General features: G+C 39.4%; 1 protein-coding gene across 7 annotated transcripts in view; it reads right to left on the minus strand.

The window, feature by feature from the left end:
• Positions 1–23,655, minus strand: part of LOC119562466 (integrator complex subunit 3 homolog) — a 92,601-nt gene that overhangs the window by 24,561 nt on the left and 44,385 nt on the right. The window contains exons 3-4 of one of the 7 annotated variants that reach the window (XM_037875659.1): positions 11,291–11,358; positions 10,079–10,104 (exon numbers count right to left, since the gene is read on the minus strand). The exons of 4 other annotated variants lie outside the window; for them this stretch is intronic. In XM_037875659.1, the coding sequence (XP_037731587.1) occupies positions 10,094–10,104; positions 11,291–11,358 (79 nt within the window). In that variant the 3' untranslated portion in view covers positions 10,079–10,093. Of the gene's footprint in view, positions 1–6,834; positions 6,855–7,123; positions 7,162–10,078; positions 10,105–11,290; positions 11,359–23,655 lie in introns of those variants that run through there. 2 more of the 7 variants (XM_037875654.1, XM_037875655.1) reach the window with 2 other exon arrangements.

The following is a 23,655-nucleotide window of genomic DNA, read 5'->3' on the forward strand; positions in this document are numbered from 1 at the left end:
TGTTGGGATGGAACTTCCTGAAACAAGTCGGAACCGAGATAAGGTGTGCTGGACACGAGATCATAATACCATCTAGGAAACGACACAATGGATGGCTCGAGGAGAAGCTATCGGTTGCAGTCGTTCAACAAGTAATCGAGTTGGATGATACTACAGCGTTCCTGGAAGCAGAGCTGGCAGACTTTAGCACAATGACGGGAACATCGAATATGGCTGAACACCAATTCAAAATGAAGGATGACAAGCCAATCAAGCAGAGATACTACCCCAAGATCTTAAAAGTCCAAGGGGAAATCAACGCAAAGGTGGATGAGCTTCTCCAAATGGGGTTCATAGGTTCAATAGAAAATAGAGTGAAAAAGAAGACAGGCAAGTGGAGACTGTGTGTTGACTTCAGACAGATCAACGCGAAGTCAGTGAAGGATGCCTACCCAATGCTCCACATAAACTACATCCTAGATCAACTAAGGGAAGCGCGGTACATCAGCAGTTTGGACCTGAAGGATGGATACTGGCAGATCCCACTGGAAGAGAGTAGCAAGCAATATATGACGTTCACGGTACCAGGCAAAGGTCTGTTTCAGTGGAGGGTAATGCAGTTCGGACTTCCCTCGGCGTCGGCAACGTTTCAGCGAGTTTTGGACCAAGTAATTGGCCCCGAGTTGTCACCTCACGCTTTCGCTTACCAGGATGACAAAATAGTGATCGGTCGCACGCTAGAAGAACACAAGGAAATCCTAAGAGAAGTGTTCCGGCGTCTAAAGGAAGAAAACCTTAGGCTGAATTCAGAAAAATGCCAATTCTTTAAGAAGGAACTGCAGTACCTGGGACATCAAGTGACTAGCGAGGGAATATGAACAGATCCGGAAAAGGTAGCCGCCATCGCTGAACTGGAACCACCCTCGACCGTCAAAGAACTCTGGCAATACCTAGGAGTAGCGTCGTGGTACCGCCGGTTTGTACCAGATTTTTCCCGAAAACCCCTAAATGACCTGCTACGCAAAGGCAGCAAGTGGGAGGGGACACCAGAGCACCAGATGGCGTTTAAGGAAGTAAAGACTCGTGGCTGACCCGGTGCTAGCATGCCCGGAACTTTCATCCTACAAACAGACGCCAGCGACTACGGAATCGGAGCAATACTGACCCAGGACACCGAAAAGGCCGAAAAAGTAATCTCCTACTCGAGCCGGACACTGAACGGCGCGGAAAAGAACTATTCAAAAACGGAGGAGTGCTTGGTATCTGGAAGGTTACCACTTTAAAGTATTAACCGACCACATGGCTCTGAAGTGGCTCAACAGCATCGAAAGCCCTTCGGGAAGGATCGCCAGATGGGCCCTGGACTTACAGCACTACGACTTAGAGATAGCGTAAAGGGTCAGCTAAACGTGGTGGAGATGCTACGAAGCAGAAGGACAATTGCACGGTTGGCAGCCCGATACTACTGGCCATGGATGCATAGAGACGCCCTAAAACGATGTAAGAATATTCCAAACTTGCATGAGATTTAAACTTAATCAAATGCAGGCGGCCGGCAAAATGCTAACCCAAGTGCCGGAGGACCCGTGGGCCACGGTATGCGCAGACTTCGTCAGACCGCTACCACGATCTAAGCACGGCAACCAAATGCTGCTGGACCTGATAGATAGGTTTCCGAAATGGACGGAACTAGTGCCCCTGCGCAGTGCGACAGCCGAGTCGCTCAAGAAGGCGTTTAGGGAGCGCATAATCGCAAGGTACGAGGTCCTAAAGGTGGTCTTAACGGACAACGGGAATGCAGTTTGCGAGCCGCATCTTCAAAAGTTTCCTGGCTGAGATGGGCATCAGACAACAATTAACCGCACCCTACACACCACAAGAGAATCCCACAGAACGAGCGAACAGAAAGGTCAAGACTGTGATTGCGTAATTCGCAGGGCACGACCAGAGAAACTGGGACGAGAAGTGGCCGGAGATTATGCTGGCAGTGAACACTGGCATATCGGAGTTTACCGGTTATACCCCGGCGTTCCTTACCCAAGACAAGGAGCCGCGACTCCACAGCAGCCTACATGATAAGGAAACTCTAGGCACTGGACTAGATACGGAGACCCCGGAAGAAAACGTCAACAAACTTAGGGAGGTCTTTGAGATCGTACGGCGAAATATGGAAAAGGCATCCCAGGACCAAGTAAGTCACTACATTCTGAGGAGGAGGCAATGGACGCCAGCGGTGGGCGACATAGTATGGGCCAAGGAGCACCACCTGTCCAAAGCGACCGAGGGATTCGATGCGAAATTAGCCTCGAGGTACGATGGTCCTTACCATGTTGTAGATTTCGTCTCTCCGGTGATTCGCAAAATACGCCTCAGACATGCAAGGACCGGAGCGTTCACGTTGGCGAGCTTAAGCAACAACAAACACACACATGGACACAATGGAGGACTAAAGACACGTGCGAGGCAACAGAATTATGCGACAGGCCTAAGCGAGAGTCATCCATACGCCACGCGGAAAGGACCACCATAAGGATACGGCACAAGGACATCAATAATGGTGGATGGTGAGCCAGACCGAAAGGCAACAGAATTCAGCGTCAGGCATTGGCCAGATATTCTATACGGAATGCGCCGGAAGAGATCGTCTAGTTGTTTCCTGAGGAAAGGGGGGGACGGTGCAGATTCAGATCTACACCGTATCCGGTTGGTCACATAAGACAGGAACGCGCATCGCACCAACAGTTAACAGAGAAAAAAACACGGGCAAACCCTGGAATGAAAGTGAAGTAAATGCCGGTCCAACCAAAAGTCCAACTCACCACGGGATGAAAAGTCCTTCTATTGCAAACCGCTAAGGCCATTGTACTTAAGATTAAGGACAGGAACGGCATATGCTGGTCGGAGTTGGGGAAAAAAATGTAAAAGACAAATCAACCGAAAGCTGTACGGGCAGAACCAATTTTGCAAATTCACCTTGGCTTAGGGAAGGGGGCGCCTCTATTAATAGTCGGTCGATTGTCACTGGACGATAGTGGCGATCGATGGGCACAAGAAATACTGGAAATATCGGCAAAGGGTGAAACATCGCATCGAGAAGGAGGCAACGCGCCGCCATGGGATGTTGTGACCAGACGGAGAAACGTCGAAAAGGAAGAGGACGCAGTAACGAGCAGCGAGGTGGGGATCGATAGCCGATGATTATCAATAACCTAGTGGAAACCTATGAAGAGAATTTAAATTCGGAGGAGGCGCAGAGAAAGGGAATGCAAACTTGATCGAGACCCGGCGCTGTGGAACTCTAGATAGAGCTGTGAGCGTCGCGAGGCATCAAGGAAGCAACAAGGAAGCGCCAAGGGAGTCATCGCGAGCGTTGCGGAGCACCACGGAAGCAACGAGGGAGCGTCGGGGGAGCGCCGAGGGAGTCATCGAGAGCGTCGCAAGGTCTCAAAGTCTACAGGATACACGAATATTAAAGCCGGAGAGAATGAACGAGTTTATTTTGGGGGGATGTAGGGAGTTATTCAACTGCTTGTTATTCAACAACTAGAGGTTGGAGAGATAGAGAGTGGAGACTTCGATGGCAGAGTAGGGGTGCCGTCTGCAATATTAAATATCGGAACGCACCGGATTTGGGACTCTTCCGTGGACTTTGAGCTAGCAAAAGAAGTGCCACTTCTTAGCAGCATGACGGTGCGCTTGCGAGCGAGGTTCAGCATGATAGCGCCAAGACATCGGACTCCAGGTGGTAGCCATGGGTCTAGCAACAAAGAGGCCATACTGGATCCGTGAACTTTGGACCTGGAGTGGGGAGTACCAGCGGGCCGTGCGCAAACGGGGAAATAACGGTTTCCGGATGCCCTATATAAGGCTCTGGGAGCATCATCAGTCGATCACGAGGAGTCAATCCAACAAGATTAGTCAGTTAGCAAAGAACCAAGTCAACCAGCAGTACGAGAACAACAACCAGTCAGGTCGTCGTAAGCAGCGCCGTGGGAAGCCTACAAAGAGCAAGATCGCTACGTCAAGACGTTTGGGATCGGGACATCAGGAATCTCTCGTAGCTGAGGTCCAGAGGGCATACAACGGCTAAGTCAAGCGGTTCGTTTCTTACTTTGTCGCGACCACACCCTGGCACATCGCCCGGCAAATCCGTCAGAGTCAAGCGATAGAATCCTGCGACGAGGAACCGTAACTCGAGGGGAAAGTTGTCTAGACCCAGTGTGCCTTGACTGATTGAGCAGGACCTGGCGCGAGGGACGAGCGGTCGAGGCGTTGTCCTGGAGAGCCCAGCGATTACCGGCGAAGTCCCGGAACAGCAACCGACCAAAACCCCGAGTGCCAAAGAACCACACTACCAGCCAGAAAGGGCGCGCAGTCGACATAGGCAGCAACACCAGTAGACATCACCGGCAACCACGTCGCGATCCCTGCGGAGAACTCATTGAGGAGCAACTTCCTGGCGTTAGCCTTGACTGTCAGCGCGAAATGAGCAAGACCCTAGTGGGACCGTCCGAGACAGATCAAGGGACAGGCGGTCATTGTCTCGAAAGGCGTTGCCCTGGAGAGCGAAGCACCTGTTCACCGTAGTCTGAGAACGGTGACGCTTCCCTAAGCCCACAAGGCCGATCTCTCTGCGAGTCCAAGCCGCGACAAGCGGCTTCGAGTCAACGTGTCTGCGGGCGAGCAGCGGCGAGGGACACTACGAGCATCCCGAGATGCAGAAAGGAGGCAGCGATCACCGAGTCAACGCGTCGACAGCCAGTGTAACCAGCGCGAGACGACACCGAGACCAACCGAGCCACCCACCGCTGGAATATGTAATACGAAAATAAACCCCCTGTTATCCTTTGAATTCTGTCCTTTCTCACTGATCTACGGGCAGTCATGTCATATAAATTTGGTGGGACGAACACACAATTTACTGAGCTAGCCGCACGAATCTTGTAGCGAGCAGACCAATAAAAACAGTTCGTTACACCCTTGAAATTAGGAAAAATAAACTTACATTTTGGAAAATCAAAACTTTTGGAATAATAGATGAATTAAGTAGTTTTTTTTTGAAAGCTCGGGATTTGAGGACACAATAAAGGAATTAGAATTTGACGTCCAAAACGTTTTAGAAGTAATAGATAAGAGGCTTAGCAATGAAAGAAACCAAGTTAAGGAATCTATAGCTGTAAAGGCAGAGGAATTACCTAAGCTGCCACAAATTAAGATACCCACTTTCTTTGGTGATTCCATTGATAGGGATCTGTTTAATGAGTTATTTCTGGAACTCATTCATACAAGAGAGGACCTCAGTACCACTCTTAAATTTAATTATCTCAAGTCAGCACTAAAAGGAGAAGCCAAAAATGTGGTTTCTCATTTATTGCCAGGCACTGGATATAGTTTTGAAGCTGCTTGGGATTTACTAACCAAGCGGTATGAGAAGAATAGAAAAATTCTCTCTGATCTCATATACAGGCTTATGGACTTATCCAATCTAAATTTTGAATCAAATAAAAAAATTCAAATATTTATTAAGTCAATTTATATAATAATAAGTCAATTAAGTCAATTTATATAATAAAATTAAAGGCACAATTATCTGAAGATGTGGATGCAGTTTTCGCCCACATAATTCTTCGAAAATTTAACAAAGGTGCTCTAAATTTATATGAGAGCCATGTTAAAAAGACAAGGGAAATTCAGGCACTTTCTGATAGTCATAGAGTATTTAGAGCAAAGACTCAGCTCCATTTCCTCTTTTCGACAGGAAAATAAACTTGTGAGAAGAGTTTCAAAGTAAAGCAACAAAGAAAATTGTTCTTGTTGTAATTTACCAACCCATAATATAACACAGTGTTATAAATTTAAAGGTATGGAACCAGCAGAAAGATATGTCTGGGCAAAAAAAAAGACACATTTGTTTAAAGTGTCTGAAGCATTCAAAGAATAAAAAGTGCACAAATTAAATTCTTTGCTTGAATTGCAAAAAACCGCACCACACGCTTAATCACATAAACAATAATAAAGATTAAGTGAATACGTGTAGGACGACGGAACAGGCCTTATTGGCCACAGCATTAATTCGAGTGAAATCAGCTAGTCGGGGCTTTAAAAACTGAGAAAAATAAAAATAAAAACTTTTACTGAGATTTGTGGAGTTTCCTCTATAAAAAAGTGCATATCAAAGCATAAATTAAAACTGAACATTAAACCTTTAAAAGAAAGAACAAATGATTTAAAAGTGGAAGAGATTGTCCTTCAAAATTAATCAAAGCATTACCAGTGCGCTCATTAAATATTGGCAAAACTACCCTTTAGCCGATCCCGAGTTTAGCAAGCCAGGTCGAGTTATAGGAGCCGATTTATATGCTAAAGTTCTTCATAAAGGGATAACAAAGATAGACGGTCTTCTTGGTCAAAACACCGACATTGGTTGGATAGCGTCTGGATGCACCAAATTCAAGGGAAGTAACATGATAGTTGCAAATCAATGCCTTAAAGGAAGGTACTACAAGTTCATGACAGAATACATGTATTTGGGGCATATGGTTGAGGCAAAAACAGAAGGTAAGTATTATTTACCACGATAGAGTGCAAGGACTTGGAATGATTTTGGGATTTGTAAGAAGAAAGTAAGGATGATTTAGAGTCAGAGATTTGTGAAAAAAATTTCACGAAAACAACATACTTAGACTCTTTGCGATATGTTGTGAGGATGCCCTGTAAGGAAGAGCAAGCCTTATGGGAATATAAAGGCCGAGCCATGACAAAATTTTTAAATTTAAAGAAAAAATTCATAAAAATTCAAAGCCTAAAAGAACAGTACTGCAAGTTCATGACAGAATACATGTCTTTACCACTTACCACATCAAGCCGTAATCAGAGATGCGAGCTTAACCACTAAATTAAGGCTTGTTTTTGATGCGTCAGCAAAGACAACCAATATAAATGTCCTAATGATATTATGTGGATTGGACCTAGATTTCAAAAAGATATTTTCGACATTATTTTGAAATGGCGTAGATGGCAGTATGTGGTTTCAGCGGACATTGAAAAAATGTATCGTCAAATAAATACAAGGGAAATCAAACAAAAATTTTGGCATGTCTTATGGAGAGATTCTCCAAAAAATAAAACCAATGACTATAGTTACCTATGGTAATGCTTCCTCTCCATATTTAGCTGAAAGAGTGCTTGCGGATATAAGAGATATATGTAAAAATCCACTAATCAGTGGAATTATAAAAAAATGATTTTTATATGGATGATTTGATGACAGGATCAGACAGCATTAAAGAATCCAAAGAAATCATTAAACAGGTCTCATTGGAGTTGGGAAAAGTAGGGATGAAATTAAGAAAATGGATTTTAAGTCATCAATAGATTATTGAAAATGTCGAAAATGCTGGAGAAAGCAAAACGTTAAGCATCGAAGAGAATAAGTCCGTGAAGGCTTTAGGTCTTCAATGGAAACCTTTTAAGGGTGATGATGAGAGCTCTTTTTACACCCTTGCAGAGGGTATATTGATTTCAGTCAAAAGTTTGCAAAGCAAAGAAGGAGACGTTTCCAACCCCATAAGTATATATATTCTTGATCAGCATGACTACGCAAACTAGTCTCTCAGTTTTAAAGCTATCGGGCTGAAACTTTCCCAAAAGTCTTATATCTTTTGCAGGTAATAAGTCGGAACCAGCCGGATAGGACAACTATATCTTATAGCACCCATAGGAATTATAACATATAACCTACTAAGCTTGGAAATAACATTTTTTAATTAGTTTTGAATTTCGAATTTAATTTTATCAAAATCGGACGACTATATCATATAGCTGCCATAGGAACGATCGGAAAATTGGTGGAAAAATAATATGAAACAAGTTAAAGCTTTGGTGTTTTTTAACTTATAACCTCCTACGCTTGGAAATAACATTTTTTAATTAGTTCTGAATTTCGAATTTAATTTTATCAAATTCGGACGACTATATCATATAGCTGCTATAGGAACGATCGGAAAAGTGGTGGGAAAATAATATGAAACAATACATAGCTTCGGTGATTTTTGACATATTATCTTATACTATTGGGGATATCATTTTTTGTATTTTTAAATTTAATAATTATAACTGCAAGGGTATACAAACTTCGGAATGCCGAAGTTAACTTTCTTTCTTGTTTTGATTGTTTTGTTTTTAATTATCCTGACCTTTTATCCCAGGACGTTACGGCCTTTATCCGTAACAAAGTTCAGATTGATGATCTAAAGGTTGAACAATTTAATTTTCTGTGCTCCTTTTGCAACTATGTGCTCTGCCAATTTTTCGCCTGTAAGCATTTTTGTTAAAGAGTAAGAAGCTAAAAAAAAGAAAATTTGTTCAAAGGAAGTTGGAAATCCCTTTAAAGAGCCATCCACGTTTACATCTTAACCTAACTCAAAAAACTAGATTCTTTCCTTCCGATTTCCTATCAGAATATAAGAGGTTTACAAAGTAAGCTGACCAAATTGCATACTGATAGTTTTTCCTTGTCTTTCCATGTTATTGTGTTTACAGAAACCTGGTTAAAACCGGAAATTCTTACTTCCAGGGTCTTTCCCAGTAAGTACACAACTTACAGGCTTGATCGTCCGTCCCGACGTGGAGGTGGAGTTTTAATTGCAGTTGACTCAGAATCAACGTCTGAAGTAATAGGGTCCGACGAAATAAATGACATAGAATTTCGGTGTATAAAACTATCCCTTCCGGGTATTTCTATATACATAACACGTTACTATATTCCGCCGTCATCTGAACTCCCAATATATGCGAATATCTGTCCGCTCTTCAGTTTATTTCAAATAAACTATCAGATAGGGATCAGTTAATAGTTTTAGGTGACTTTAATATACCTAGGGCGACGTGGTCTACCGTCGAAACAAAAATATATTGTTACCTTCAACGCAGCATGACTTCTTGACGGTTTGCTTGATATTTCATTGTCTCAAGTAAATCATGTTCTAAATTTCTTAGGACGATTACTGGATCTATGCTTTGTTTCCAGTTAAGATTGTGTTTGCATAGTTACAATTTCTGCAATTAATTTACTAGAAAACCCATATCACCCAACGCTGGAGCTGACTATTGACACGGGTACAAAAGTGCATGAACTATCTGAAAAGTCAGATAAACGCATCCCCTGCTTTCATAGCGCAATCTCCGCACTCGTAAATAGCCTTATAGCTTGCTCGAATTGGTCTAATCTGTACTTACGTACTAATATAACTGAAGCTGTTAATATATTTTATGATGTATTAAACGCAGTTTTTGATACACGCGTTCCCACGTATTATCCTAAAATTTCAAACCAACCTCCGCGGTTTAACAAAGAGTTAGCACGACTTAAAATTGTTAAGTCTAGACTCTACAAAAAGTTTAGAGCTTCCGATTCACCAGCTACCTTTTTATTTAGCTCGTTGCAACCCCAGTTTACACTGGTTCGTAAATCTTCAAGTTACCCATCATAACTTTAATTTGAAAATTCGGTCGCAAGCACTGATTAGGCCATAGCCGATCTTTTTGCACAATTTTTTCAAACCATCATTTTTTCAACATCAAGTCCAATGCCTAAATTAAGCTTTATTTTTTGTCCTGTTATAAGGACTCACTTTTTTTTAGATTTGCAAAGGGTCAAACCAGTCTACTTGCCGGGTCCTGACGGAGTCCCTGGATGTGTGCTCAGCTGTTGCGCTGAGGCTTTGTGTCGTTGTAGGGGCCTTATTTCATTTTGTCAACACGAAGTTATAAAATTTTAAGTTCACTTCATTTGTGATAAACGGTTATAGGAGAAATCGGCAGACTGATGTGGCTTACACTGGTTTCAGTAAGGCGTTTGGTTCTGTAAGTCACCCGATTCTAGTCCGGAAATTGGACCTTTTAGGGTTTCCAGGTGATCTTCTCAAGTGGATCGTAAGTTATTTGAATGACAGGACTCAAAGGGTCATTTTTAAAAACTCTTTTTCATCGCTAGTCCGAGTTACGTCCGGTGTACCACAAGGAAGTCATCTTGGCCCGCTTCTGTTTACGTTATTTATAAATGACCTTCCATTAGTCTTAACGAAGTCCCGTGTACTTATGTACGCAGATGACGTTAAGTTGTGCCTGCAATATAATGATCCCGCACAAATTTTAGCTTTACAATCTGATCTCAATGCATTTCAAACATGGTGCATGAATAATGAATTAAATTTAAATGGTTCTAAGTGTAAACTAATGACATTTTTTCGTGTATACTTTGAGTGGCTGTGTGTTACATAGGATAACGCATGCTGATGACCTTGGAGTCAATATGGATCCTAAACTTACATTTTCTGCCAGGGGCGTGCTTGCTTTTATTAAAAGGTGGTCGAAGAAATTCTATGATCCCTATGTCACAAAGACCTTGTTTATTTCATTAGTCCGACCAATTCTTGAGTATTGCGCTCCTGTTTGGAGTCCCCAATATGAGGTGCATATAGACCGGATTGAGTGTGTGCATAAAAAACATCTTAATATTTGCCTTACGGGGACCTAACCGGGAAGCAAGCCTAGTACTACCATCCTACTCTAGTAGACTACTTGTAATTAACTTACCATCATTAGCTAACCGTAGAACAATGCTTGGTATTAAGTTTATTAGAAATCTTATTCATGGTGTTGTGGAGAGTGCCGAGTTACTGGGTCGCCTGCATTTTGATGTGCCAAATATATTCACTACAAACTATAATTCTCTAATATTAAATCATTATATCTCTAATTATGCAACGCATGAACCTTTAAGAGTATTTTACAATGATTATAATAGACTATATCACCTAAAATCCACTACCGACTCACTGCCTATCTGTAAATCAATAATACTATCCTACTTAGCAACTAATTAGTTTTACTTTATCCTGTATTTAATTGTCTGCTGTTATATTGTCTTTTTCTTTGTCCGCGATTTCTTTTACTCGCCCAAAACGGCGAAGGGCGTCGCGCTTAACAATCATTGCTTGGTGTCGTAGGGCCACTTGTTTGTACTGACCATAGTGCATCAACGTCCAAAATGAATTAAAGTTTTGCGTCAAATTTGCTATCAGCAAAATAAAATAAAAAAAAAGCTAGTATTGTCAAAATTATTCGATCCATTAGTATGGCTAACACCAGTCACTATTGTTGGGAAATTGTTTATGCAAAGGCTCTGGTTAGAGGAAATTAGTTGGGATCAATAACTAGTTGTGAATGACATAAACGAGTGGAGGTTGTAGGAAACATATTTAAAATTTTTTGAAAAAATTAGGATTCTGAGATAGATAAAGACACATACCGATTTTCCAGTTGAGCTTCACGGTTTTGCAGATGCTTCCGAAAAATCGTACGCGGCAGTTCTGTATGCTAAGGTAGATGGATCGGTCACATTAATAGCTACCAAAAGTAAAGTTAATCCTAAGAAAAACAGAAAGACTATTCCTAAGTTAGAGCTTTGCGCATCCCATCTTTTAAGTAAATTAATGCAGAGAACAAAGGAGTGCATGGAGTGATTCCATCATTACATTAGCTTGGATACGTAACGGGAATTGGAAAGATACATTTATTAGACGTAGAGCTGATGATATCAAAAAACGAATGGATACAGAGTGGAGTCATGTAAAGTCGGATGATAACCCGGCAGACATTGCCTCCAGAGTTATTTGTGCCACCAAGTTAAAAGTTATACCCGTTACTCGCAGAGTAAAAGGGTATACTAGATTCGTTGGAAAGTATGTAACAGGCAGAAGGAAGCGTTTCCGACCCCATAAAGTATATATATTCTTTATCAGGATCACTAGCCGAGTCGATCTAGCCATGTCCGTCTGTCCCTCTGTCCGTCTGTCTGTCCGGATGAACGCTGAGATCTTGGAAACTATGAGAGCTAGGCTATTGAGATTTGGCGTGCAGATTCCTGAGCTTCTTACGCAGCGCAAGTTTGTTTCAGTAGAGTGCCACGCCTACTTTTACGCCCACAAACCGCCCCAAACTGTGGCTCCTACAGTTTTGATGCTAGAATAATAATTTTAACTGAAATGTATTGTTCTCATCAATACCTATCGATTGACTTAAAAAAAAGTTTGCCACGCCTACTTTATCGCCCACAAACCGCCCCCAAACTTCAAAAAATCGTAAATATGAACGTGGATATCTCGGAAACTATTAAAGATAAAGAATCGGGATTTCAGATTTAGATTCCGTAGCTTTGTACGCAGCGCAATTTTGTCACGCGAATATGCCACGCCCACTCTAACGCCCACAAACCGCACAAGCCTGTGGCGCCCACAATTTTCATGCTAGATACAAAATTTTAACTGAACTGTATTGGTCTCGTCAATACCTATCGATTGACCCAAAAAAAATTTGCCACGCCCACCCTAACGCCCATAACGCTTAAATCTGTCTACCGCCGGTAGGTGGCGCATTTCAGTCTTGGTTTGCTGCTTGCTTATCTCCATTTCCCTTCGGTCCCTTTAGCTGAGTAACGGGTATCTGATAGTCGAGGCACTCGACTATAGCGTTCTTTCTTGTTAATACTGTAATCAAGAGCGCAGAAAACCAAATATCTAAACTACCAAATTTGCCAAAATAAGAGCGGATCGAAGCCTTTGTATAAAGATTTATATGTATTAAAGTTAAAAAGGCTTAATATCCAGATTTTAAGACAGTTCATGAATTAAAAGACGCTAGAATACTGATTATTAAAAAACAACAGGAGCGTCAATTTGGGTAGTCTACCCAAGTTCAGAGTAAATGCGTCATATACCTTCTTAAAGGCAGGAATAGACTTTGCGGGACCATATCACCTTAAATGCTCAAAAAATCGGGGACAAAAAACATTTAAGAGTTATATTTCAGTGTTTGTGTGTATGACTACAAAAGTCATTCACTTAGAAGCTGTTAGTGACTTAACTTCCGATGCATTTTTAGCAACTTTAAAAAGATGTATATCCAGAAGAGGGAAATGTACTAATATATATTCGGATAATGGTACTAAATTCGTAGGGGCTGCTCGGAAGTTAGAACAAGAATTTCTAGAAGCATGATATTAGTGTATATTCGAAAATTAAAAAGACAGAATTCGTTGGCATTTTATCCCGCCGCCTCACTTCGGAGGTATTTGGAAAGCAGGTATTAAATCCGTAAAATATCATTTAAAATGGGTAATTGGGGATAATATTTTGACTTACGAAGATGTGGCAACTTTGTTATGTCAGATAGAAGCAGTGCTTAATTAAAGACCCTTATATACTACGGGGAACGATATTAAAGATAATGAAGTTCTAACACCCGGTCTCTTTTTAATAGGTAGACCACCATTAGATGTGGTTGAGTCAATAGAAGACCATAAGAAAATTGGTAGCCTTGATAGCTGGAAACTGATTTAAAAAAATGAAAAGAGATTTTTGGGTGAAGTGGAAGGACGAATATCTTTACACACTGCAGCAAAGATATAAATGGAAAAAATAAATAAGTATAGAAAAAGGGCAGGTTGTGCTCTTAAAAGATGAAAATTGTCACCCAGCCAGATGATCAATGGGTAAAGTAAAGAAAGTTCACAAGGGTAAAGATGATAAAGTTCGAGTTGTAAAAGTTAAGACCCAAGAAGCATTATTTACAAGGCCGATAACAAAAAATTGTCCATTAGTTGGTGTAAAACAAGCAGAGGATGTTATGAAAAGGACGGTTAAGGACAAAAAAAATAGTTTCGCCTAGATTTTCTAAATTAGGTACCGTAATGGTAATGCTATTGCTCAAGTTGTTCTGTCAAGTGTAAGTGGTAATTTACAATAATATGGATGCCTATTTTCAAATAATTATGAAAAGTAATGTGCTGATACAAAAAATGATAATTATTTGCGGGTAGCTTCATTGCTTGGAGGATCAATGTAATATAGTTTTGGACAATATGAAAAATTCGTTAATGGAACTAAAAGAAAATAATAATCTATTTATGGTGCAAATGAGATCAAGAAGCAAACTTGCTCCTTTCGAATTCATGGGTTCATTATATCACATTTTATATGGAACAATGGATGAGGACGATAGGAAGCAACTTGAAGAAAATATGAGAAATCTATTAGATAATCAGAACAATTTAAATTAATTAGTTCAGAAACAAACTTCGGTGGTAGATTCCACCACAAATTTTTTAAAGAATACGCCTGAAGACAATAACGATAACTTAAAGAATATACATATAAGAATTGAAAATATGACAGAAGTTCTTAAAGAAAGTTATTATGTTTATAAGGAGTCGATTAATTTCTTTATGATAACTAAACAACCTAACTCATTGATTGAAGAAGGCGAAAGGGTGCATGCAGCGATTATAAGTCTGTTAATTGACATTAATCATGGTAGATTAAACACTAACATCCTTAAGCCAAATTTACTACAGAATGAGATATCAAAAATTCAAGGCAGACTTTCTTAAACATTAGTTCTTCCAGGGAAAACGACAGGTACTGAGCTTAAGGAAGTCTATACGCTATTGACAGCTAGGAGATTATTAATCGAAAATAAATTAATTATAAATGCTAAGATTCGTATGTTTAGTAGACATCCATCTAAGCTGTTCAGAATTATTTCTTTAATAATAATAATATGGTTCATAAAGCTTCGAAATATTTAATTTAAAATTTTGAAATCGATTCTTTTCATTTTATATCCGAATCATCTTTAAGACAGTTTCAAAGATGGCAGCAAAATAAGAGAATTTACAAGAGAAGTTAGCCCTGGAATTCTGCAAATGACAATCCTTGTGAAATACAACCACTTAAACCAAATAGGGTTTCAAACTGTATATACAAAACAGTAATGGACTCTACAACTTTTTGGGTAGAGCTAGAGAAGAAAAGTAGTTGGTTGTTCAAGGTTCCTTTTAATTCCAATATAAGATTACAGTGTACAAATGAACAAATTTAGTTACTTTATTGTTGGATTTTATAAATCATACTGTCGAGATTGTACGCCTGAATAAAGAAATAAACAAGAAGGACGCTATAGTCGAGTACCTCGACTATCAGATACCCGTTACTCAGGACCAAAGGGAAATGGAGATATGCAAGCAGCAAAGCGAGATTGAAATGCGGCACCTACTCGTGATCTTAATATATGGTTTTGTGGGCGGTAGACAGATTTAAGCGTTATGCGCTTAGGTAGGTCTCGATAGGTATTGACGAGACCAATACATTTCAGTTAAAATGTTGTATCTAGCATGAAAATTGTGGGCACCACAGGCTTGGTCGGTTTGTGGATGTTAGAATAGGCGTGGCAATATTTTTTTTGGATCAATCGATAGGTATTGACAAGACTAATACATTTCAGTTAAAATTTTGTATCTAGCATGCAAATTGTGGACGCCACAGGTTTGTGCGGTTTGTGGGCGTTAGAGTGGGCATGGCATATTCGCGTAGCAAACTTGCGCTGCGTACAAGGCTACGGAATCTAAATCTGTGATCCCAATTCTCTATCCTTGATAGTTTCCGAGATATCCACGTTTATATATACGATTTTTTGAAGTTTGGGGGCGGTTTGTGGGCGTTAAAAAGGGCGTGGCAAACTTTTTTTTTGAGTCAATCGATAGGTATTGATGAGAACAATACATTTCAGTTAAAATTTTTATTCTAGCATCAAAGCAGTAGGAGCCACAGTTTTGGGCGATTTGTGGGCGGTAGAGTGGGCGTGGCACTCCGCTGAAACAAACTTGCGCTGCGCAGGAATCTCAGGATTTACTCTACGAGTAACGGGTATAAATATTTAAAGGAAAATCCTCTTAAATTAAGAGATGTGCATTTTTATCATATTTCCGGACATGTTTCTTTAGGAATCGGATTAATAATTGTAATAACCATGGTAATATATGCCATAAGAAAATGTTATATAAGACAAAAATTGCAAACCATTGCTTTCGCTGAACCGTTACAAGGTGTCTAATAAATAAGTTAAAAGAAAAATAAAAAAAACATATCGAAATAAAAAAATACAGTCCACTAATTTTATATTTTGTTAACGAAAAGAATTTATATAATATATAAACTGTACACCTCACCTTGTCGGCTCTTGGCAGAATGTTCAAGCATGAACACGTATATATTCAAATATATCTAGGAGTTACCTAGAATTAATTACTGCAGCTTTATGCATTGCACAAATATTCCTGATATGTTTTTTTTACCGCGAGCGGTCACATGATATTTTTGAAGATAAGTACTGTGGCAGCCTGTCACTACGAGCGTTGCTGAGAGCGGAGAGCATACTGGCGCTCATTGAGTCAGTCGTTTATATACACTTGTAAAGTGCGGATCGCACCGAAGAAATAATAAATATTGTTTGTATATCTTAGTAATTGCGTGCAGTTGGTTTGTAATTATTGGGCAATTTGCAGGTCATTACAAGTACTATCGACGTAGCGGGGATTTTTCGCATTTAGGCATGTTTTCCTATGTTAGGGTTAAACAAGCAAGCGATACGGCTAGAATAAGAATTTCATGTTAGTTACTTGAGAGAATACTTTTTAGAATAAAATCAGTTTTTATACATAACACAATGTTGTTGTTTTTTCTTATTACGGATAACCATTACAACACGAGTTTGTTCGTATTATCAACGTTATATAACCAAATAATTATCCATATTTTGTAATTCAATCGAGATTGCACACCACATGCAGCAAATCAACTGCGTTATAGGCTAGATGACGCTATAGAGGAAGAAGATAGGTGGCGCTAGGCTAGGTGTGTAAGTAAATAAAGCAGAGTTGCTTTAAGAATATCTCCATCCCTCTCGCACTTCCTTAAGCTGAGTAATGGGTATCCAATAGTCGAGGCCATCGCCTATAGCGTTTCTCTAGCTTTTCTTAGATTTACATCGCGGACAGAAAGGCAGAACAGTGAGCTTGACCAATCGTACAAAGAAGGTGTCTATAAATAAAATCCATGTATATAAGTATAATAAATAATACAACAAAATACAAATAAGGTAACAAATAATTTAAAAATAACAATTTAAACTGTTGAATACAGTACTTCGGACATATCATTTAATACCTACTTTTTTGAGCACAATTACGAGGGCTGCTGTTTAAGTTTCTGTCATTATTAGCATTATTAGGACCATTTCCCAAAAAATGTTTGGACTTTTATCGATAAAAGAAAGCTCAATACAACTTTTTCATGTGTAACCACGTTTGTTAGACTAACGATTAATCAAAAACTTACCTGGGCAGGCAAATTGAATTAACTCGTGAACATTTTCGTGCAATCATTTTTCACATGGATTATCACGACAAGAGTGCATCGATGAACTTACTGGACTCGTGTGGATTGGTGCAAAGAAATTTTGGAAAAATACAATCCTGTGTTTAAAATGACATTTATAGGGTAGTCACAGGTGACGAATCATGGATCTATGTTTATGAGCCCAAAAGAAAACAGCAATCGAAGACGAGCCAACTCAAACGAAATTTGTTCGTGAAAAAAGCACTTAAAAGCAAATGGTCGCCTGTTCCTTCGGCAAAACGTGTTATGTGGCGACGGTTCCGCTTGAGCAACGTAGGACGGTCACTTCTGAGTGGTACAACACAACTTTATTCGAATTCGAAAAACCAACAAGAGAAGAAGGATCATTGTGCACCACGACAATCTCATACATCACATCAATCCAGCGCCATTTTGACCGGACATATCGCCGTACAGTCCTGTCTTAGCACCCTATGACTTTGTTTTGTTCCCCCACAAATAAAAAATGCGTAGTCAACGATTTTCGTCGCAGGAAGATGCGGTTGGAACGTTCAAAAACCATGTTTTGGAGGTGTCTTAATCGGAGTGGAAAAAGAGCTTCGACAATTGGTTTGAGCTCAAAAATGTATAAGTCTATCTATTTTTATTATTAGGCCATGTGTTGTACAGAAATTCCGTACAATACGGTAGATGTTTATGTTCTCTTTTTCAAACTTTAATTGACTGACGGAGCATCGGTAAGATAAATTATAAATGTCTAAGTCGAACTTTCGCGCAGGTAGCGACATGTTTTGTCAGTATTCTGTTTTCACCGTTTTTAGCATTTGCGGTTCTGAAGAACTCGCGGTGTTTTGGTATGCACCTCTAAAGTGCGCCATAAAGCATTGGATTACCATTTGAAATGACTAAAAACACTTTAGCAATCCTCTTCTAAAGAATTTGCGGTTTTTTGATATTCACCTCTAAAGCTGAAGCTTTCGTATTTCAATTGGTATCACACATAAGACAGCTTGGGATATATATAGCTATTCAGGCCCATTGTACAGCGACTCATAACACCGCTCTCCCATTGCTCCGCTCTCCTGCTCTTTTTCCCATCTCCCTGCCCATACGCAAGTCAACGACGCCGCACTTCAGCAACGACGCCGCAGCTAATTTTGATCCATCGAACCGAAGCTTTGACCAGATAAGTAAAGCTTTTTCCATCGTTTTATTTGCCGGTCTGCAGTCAGCCACTCAAAAATATTATTTGTTTGATTTTCTGTACGATTTGTCTAAAATCCAAGACCAATTTAATCCCACAACGGCAATTAATAAATTACTTTGCCATTTGTTTTCGTTTTCCGTTACTTCGTGCGGCCATAATGCATATTCTCCGAATCTCTTTTGTGTGCATATTAATGTACGACAAATTTCATTGCATTAGGCGGAACATACATACATTGTTAAAATATTGTTACAAAAAATAAAAAAATGTATTCATTGTATATCCGCTGCCGCATAAATATTTGCACATATTTCTTTTTCTCCGTCATAACACATATCCGCCGGTAATAATTAATAAATAAATAACATAGCCATAATGAATACAAAATACGTACATACATAAACATTCGTTTATACATATTATCTACATTCCCAGATGTCTATTCCCGAGAATTAGTTTTCCGTCGGCCATCCTATTAAGTATAATCAAATAAAATTGCACCAACCGACGTGAAAAATTTTCTTTGGTCACTGTGTTTATATTTCGTACAACAGCCGCATTCAATCTTTAAATTCCTGTGCATGCCAGCAGTATACACTTGGTTATAACTAAATACCATCCACCTAACTATTTGGTCTTTTTGTATTTGGTAGTTTTTCATACAGATTATTAAAAAGCGATTTGTTGCTATTACTGGGAATTTAGTATTTTTTCTTCCGTCAAATTATTAAAAAGGCAAAAATAATACCAGTACTCCACCGGGGTAATAAAGATAATTAAATACATTCACCATCCACCGATCTCTCAGATAACTTAAGCCAAAAAAAAAGCGGTACTCCACCAAATAAATACTATTGTCCTTTTACGGGTGACATATAAGCTCCTTTCGCACCGTTCCTACACAGTATTATTGGGTTAAATTCCGCAAAGTAATTGTAGGTTGGTTCGTGCTCCAATTCCTATTGTTGCGATCAACGACCAAGTTCCAGATACAGCATTTTTCTCGTAGGTACCTCTTTCCAACGTTCCGGAAGTGGGCCAGAATATAAGCGCCTATCGAAACAGTTCCACATTTTGGCATGTCCCTTGGCACTGACAACTTCCCAAATTGCTCTGAACCAATTTATTGAGGCTTTGGATCGATGACACGAGCGGACACTTCGAATGGATTGCTGGCTAATCATTCTTTATTTCATATTGTATTAGTGTATAAGCCCTTATGTATAGTATATAAGATTTTATGTGCATTTTCGGCAGCGGTGGCTGCTCGGCCACCCGTACACTGAAAGAACAAATTTGTTGCCTAATGGTAAGAAAAAGAGGACGTAATTCGCTTTCTACCTTCATATTCACCTTCATATTAACAACGTAGAGGAAATAATTTTGATGATGAAGGGCACGGATCAGGCCCCGTATGGCCAGATGTTACTTTGAGCAATTAGACAGAAGATAAAAGGAAAGGCGAACGATGCAGTCAGGAGCAAACCGAATTTGCGATGATATTAAGGACGCACTAATAAGACACTGTAGGGATAGGAGAGACGAAGAGACTCTAATGACGGAACTGTATAATTTGAAACAAAAACAACTGTCCATACAAATGTCATACGACCAGATTACAAAGATCAAGTTAGCATTATTCAGGGTAATCGAAACAGAGGAAACCGAACTCTAGCAATTAGAGTTAGACAGAGAGTTGTGTCCCAGACTTGTTTGACGACATTCCTTGCAGGACTTAGAGGAAATCTGAGCGGCATAGTCCGAGACTATAAGCCTACAGGGCTAGAATAAGCGTACGATATAACAATAAAAGAAAGGAGCCTGTATTTTGCGGAGAATGCTACAACTTGGTCACAGAACAGACTGTCGATTAGGCAAAACTATTGTTTCCGGTCAAATCAGTACCAATACCAAGTAGGGACAATAATCAGTATCAGAACAGGGATTGTAACCAAAATCAAAACAGGCACTATAACCGTTACAACCGAGTTAACAAACCTACCTATAACCGAACAAACTACGATTATAATAATCGTAACCAACGATTTCCGGCTATTACGGCAAGCGATGACATACCCAGTACATTAAATGCCGCAGCTAAAAGAAACTCAAATAACAACAGATTTCAGTCTAACGGACATAAAAAATTTAATATAGAAACAAAAAGTAAGACCGACGAGACCGAGGCATCACATAATATTGATAAAGAGGAAAATGTTCTTGAGAAAGTTTCGTTTGGACGCCCATTTACCATATATAGAACTTTCATTTCAAGACAAACATAATTTAAAATTCCTAGTAGATACTGGCGCAGAGGACTCTTTTATAAATCCCAAATTTGTAACAGACAACGAACGAGGTAAACAGATTTAAGGAAGACGATTTCGCCCTTACTAATGTTATACCAAATAACGTCAAATACAAAAACGAACATTATACTTAAGGCTTCGAGACCATTAGAACAGAACTTTTAAATGAGGAAGAAAGAAATAAAGACTACAGAAGACAAGCCTGTATTCTGTAGACCGTTTAGATTCAGCCCCACAGAATCAAACGAAATTCAAAATCAAGTAAACATACTCTTAGACCAAAATATAATCAAACATAGCCGTTCGCCTTGGAGCGCTGCAGTTTTCTTGGTTTCAAAAAAACTAGATGCGTCTAAAATAAAAAAATGGAGAATGGTTGTGGATTTTAAAAACTTAACGATAAAACAGTAAAAGACAGATATCCCATGCCTAACATCAATGATGTCCTTGACAGAATCGGCAGAGCTAAGTATTTCACAGCCATAGATCTGGCTAGTGGCTATCATCAAATTGAAATGGAACCTAGAGACACGCCTAAGACAGCCTTCACGGCACAAGGAGGGCATTATGAATTTATTCGTATGCCTTTCGGTCTTACAAACTCTCCAGCGACTTTCCAAAGAGTGATAGATAACGTATTGGCTGATCTCAACGGAGATTGCTGTTTAGTGTACTTGGACGATATTATAATTTTTTCACCTTCCCTACAAGAACATATTATATATGACGGACGTTGATGCACTACGAGCAGTACAAACAAGTGGCCCAACGACACCAAGCACGTGCTTGTTACGCGCGGGGCCCTTCTATAAATTTGGGCAAAAATGCGAGTTCGCGAGGAAGATACAAAAAACAAATAGAGACGGGACACAAATGAAAATAAAAGAAGCAACTAAGAATGAAGCAAATGAGTTAAAATATTAGTTTTTAATACCGGGATAGAAGATGATGTGCAAATTAAATGGTAAAGATTGTTATAATTATTACATAGAACGCGAAAGGGCTCGTGCAGACAAAAATTTTATGTACATCGTGGCAAATTTAGGGGATAATAATTTCGTGTTAGTCTAGCAGGGACATTGAAAGTTAGACGGTTTACAAGTTCTACAGAATCAATATCACCTCTAATAAGATTTTGCATAAAAATAGTACCAAGCATTGTTCTACGATTTACAAGTGTAGGTAAATTAAGCAATAGTAATCTACTCTGATAGGAAGGTAGCCTTACGTTTTGATCCCAGTTCAAACTACGAAGGGCAAAAAGAAGAAATTTTTTTTGTACAAGTGCACATTGACCGTATTGAGTGGTCAATGTGCACTTGATATTGTGGACTCCAAACCGAAGAACAATATTCCAAAATAGGACTGACAAGGGAGGTAAATAATAATTTGGTTGTATAAGGGTCATCAAATTCTTTTGACCAACGCTTTATAAACCCAAGAACACTCATGGCCTTGTTGACAGTGGACATTATGTGGCAGTCAAATTTATGTTTTGGGTCCAGAAGAACGCCTAAGTCATTAACGGAATATATACGATCGAGTGACGTATTTTGAAGAGAGTAACTAACAAAAGTAGGAGTACCCCTATAAAAAGTCATAACGTTGCATTTAAGGCAGTTCAAATTTAAAAGGTTATACTCACACCATCCCTGAAAACAATCAATATCTGACTGTAAGTTGAAACCCGACGCTATATCATTATGTGATAAACAAAGCTTAACATCATCAGCATACATTAGTACACGAGAGTGTGTTATGATAGAGGGAAGATCGTTAATAAACAAAGTAAACAGCAAAGGGCCCAAATGACTACCCTGAGGCACTCCAGATGTCACATAGATCAGTTTTGAGGCAGAGTTCTTGAATATAACCCTCTGAGTCCTACCATTCAAATAACTTGAAATCCAAGTTAATAGATTACATGGAAACCCAAGCTGATTTAATTTGAATAATAGAAGAGAGTGGTTGACAGAGTCAAAGGCCTTACTAAAATCTGTGTATATAACGTCAGTCTGCATTTTTTTCTTAAATCCATTTATTACAATAGATGACAATTCCAGAAGGTTGGTGGTGGTCGATCTTCGCTTAACAAAACCATGCTGACACGGTGATATTAGCGAGGAACATAAATGTTGCAAATGAGAAGTAATAATACGTTCAAATGCTTTAGGAATTGCCGACAATTTGGAAATACCTCTATAATTCTGGGCATCCGCCTTCGCACCCTTTTTGTGAAGTGGAATGATAAAAGAGTCCTTCCAGATAGTAGGAAAAACTGATGATGAAAAAGACAAATTAAATAGTTTAAGAATCGGTTTACATATGGTTGACGCACAAAACTTAAGCACACACCCGGGGAGTCCATCTGGACCGGGAGAATAAGTTGGCGTTGTTGTTGCTAAGTCTCTTATGAGAGAACTTTCCGTAATTTCATGGATAAAAATACAGTTTGCCCTATTTAAGGGATTAGGGTAGTTAGAATTTGACCAAGCAACCGAACTATAAGTAGTTTGGAAAAACTCGGCAAATAAATCAGCAATTTCAGAATCCGTCGATGCCACCATTGAGTTAAAACGTACAGATGAAGGCAATGCCGACTTGGCATTAACAAAGTTATAAAACTGCTTCGGATCATTTGAAAATTCGAATTTACATCGACTTAAATACATAGAATAACAATGACTATTGAGAACATTAAAGTCCGATCGAGCCACCACATATTTCGAATACTTTTTATAGGTGTTTGTTTTAAGGTTTTTAAGTCTTTGAAGCGCATTGGTAAACCAAGGACGCCTGTTTAGCTTTGAAGGAAGCCTATCAGGAACGCATTCATTAAAAAAAGTATTTAACACTATATAGAATAGTTCAGTGGCACTTTCAATATTGCCGACTTAAATTCCGT

The sequence above is a fragment of the Drosophila subpulchrella genome, unplaced genomic scaffold, assembly GCF_014743375.2.
Source record: "Drosophila subpulchrella strain 33 F10 #4 breed RU33 unplaced genomic scaffold, RU_Dsub_v1.1 Primary Assembly Seq50, whole genome shotgun sequence".
NCBI lineage: Eukaryota > Metazoa > Arthropoda > Insecta > Diptera > Drosophilidae > Drosophila > Drosophila subpulchrella.